At 42.0% G+C, this 2,162-nt stretch overlaps 1 protein-coding gene across 1 annotated transcript in view; it reads right to left on the bottom strand.

Moving 5' to 3' along the window:
* The window catches only part of LOC117178833 (guanine nucleotide-binding protein subunit alpha homolog), a 40,796-nt gene extending 38,887 nt beyond the window's left edge, over positions 1-1,909 (bottom strand). The window contains exon 1 of the mRNA XM_033370333.1: positions 845-1,909. Within this exon, the coding sequence (XP_033226224.1) occupies positions 845-1,066 (222 nt within the window). The 5' untranslated portion in view covers positions 1,067-1,909. The remainder of the gene's footprint in view (positions 1-844) is intronic.
* Between the last annotated feature and the right edge of the window lie 253 nt (positions 1,910-2,162).

The raw sequence follows: 2,162 nt of genomic DNA, 5'->3' as shown, positions 1-2,162 counted from the left end.
TCTGAAAAATTCAACAATTTGGTAGCAAATTGAACTATTTCGTTAAAAATTGATTTTTTTAATGCTAAAATTTTCTTTAAAAGTCATGCTTTTGGCAGAAAACTTAATTATTTTGTTGAAAAATGGTCTTTTTGTTTGTAGATGAAACCATGTGATTTTTTTTTTGTTTTTTTTTCTCTAAAAATAAATTTTTTGATCTCAGAAATGTACTTTTCTGTTGAAAATTTATCTTTTTCAGTTGACATTTGAACTATTAGATTAAAAAATCACACATTTCCTTAAAAATTTGCCTTTTTTTGGTAGAAAATTAAACCTCTAGATAGAAAATTCATCTTTATCGTTTAAACTTGAACTACTTTCTTAAAAATTCCTTTTTTTGTACACAAAATTCATCCTTTCGATTGAAAATTAATCTATTTTTTTGAAAATTCCTTTTTGTTTTGAGGTATAGGTAACAAAAAAAGAAATGAACTGTCACTTTTTCTGATTTAACCCTGATTAAAGAAGTATGACCACAAAGACGAAATCACAGTTAAGGTTAGGTATCTTGTAAGAAAACAACCAGTTCTGTTAAGAAACTTGAAGCCTCTTAGTAAATAAGTAGTAATAAAAGAAGAAGCACAAGTGGGCACGATTAGTTGAAAGGTTGAAAGAAAAATGAAAGAGAGAGACTAGCTGTAGCTTAGCTGTCAGTGGAGTGACGTTGGACGGCGTTAATTGGTACAGATAGACTAGATAGAGACTATAGAGAATAACCCTTGGAAAGTGGCTCTTTCCGGAATAATGAATAAACTATCTAATTTCGCAAATTTCGCTAATTAGGCTAATTTCACATTACACTCACCTCGAATTTGATCCCGTGGATGATTCGCATCTGCTTGAGGAAGGTGGACTTGCCGCTTTCCCCGGCTCCGAGGAGCAGCAGCTTGACCTGGCGTCGGAAGGCCTGTCGGTCTTTTTCCAGCATGCGGTCTATCTCCTGACTCTTGTATCGCTGCTCGATCTCCTCGGGGCTGAACTTGAACCGCAGGCAACAAGTACACGACCACGTTAAGGACCCCGCCATCTTGCTACCCTGCCCTCCCTTCCGGCCCTTCTTTTTTTCTCCCGGCCCTTCCTCTCTTCCGGCTTTCCCAATTCCACCCTTCCTGGGGCTTTCGAGGGCCCCGAGAATCGAGAAATTCCCGACACTCGCGACACTGAGGCACACCTAGAGACACAACCTGTTCGTAATCGGGACAACCGACGAGGCGAAGAAATCAAGACTTCGGGGCGGGGAAACGAGTCGACACGCGTATCGGAATATCAGAGCTCCATTTCACTGGACACTAGGCGTTCTCGACACGACACTACTGCTCTCGTAATCAGGAATTTGACCGGCTTCTACGAAGGCTCTTTGCTGGCGCTCGACAAATTGGGCATGATTAAATAATCGCCCTGTAATTACGCGCGAGCGCGTCAGGACGCTCGAGACAAAGTTTCAACTTGCAAAATTCCGGCTTCTTATTTCTGCTTTCGGAGCCTCGCCAACCAAGACGGGACACACCTGCTTCCGCACCTTCCGCACCACTTTTCCTTGACACCTTTTGCTGGAGTCTGCTTTGCCGAACTACATGATAAGACGTCCGGTCGTCCGGGCGCAAAAAATCCGACACGAACGGGAAAACTTCACCCCCACCACTGCATATTGTTGTCAACACGGAGTCACAGCAGACACAAACACGAAATCACGGGTGGAATTAGAGATTCCTGGGGGACACAACTGCAGGGAGGCCGACCAAGAGGTTTCGGGAGAGGTTAGAGAGCTTCCGGGAACCAGGGTGGTGCTTTGGGCATGGTCGATTCGCGTAACTCCTTTTTGCGAACGGAGCAGAACGGTGCCAGGTCTACGGTCAGTACAGTTTCCCTATTGCACTACGTGCGGTGATTTTCAAGAAATCACCTTTTCTAAGAACATCTGGCGACATCTCGTGGGCTGCCCACCAACTAGGACTGGGACTCATTAATGGGTTACCATTGTATGATATGCTATTTTTATTATTTTTTGCAAATAAGAATAAACCATTCCAAAAAGGCTTTGCCACATAAAAGAAAGACATTTTTTCCGAGTTTCATTTATTACATGTTTTTTGAATACGAAATTATAAATTATGAAAAATTAA

Source organism: Belonocnema kinseyi, chromosome 8, assembly GCF_010883055.1.
Source record: "Belonocnema kinseyi isolate 2016_QV_RU_SX_M_011 chromosome 8, B_treatae_v1, whole genome shotgun sequence".
NCBI classification, from domain to species: Eukaryota; Metazoa; Arthropoda; class Insecta; order Hymenoptera; family Cynipidae; genus Belonocnema; species Belonocnema kinseyi.
This window is presented reverse-complemented; position numbering and strand designations above follow the sequence as displayed.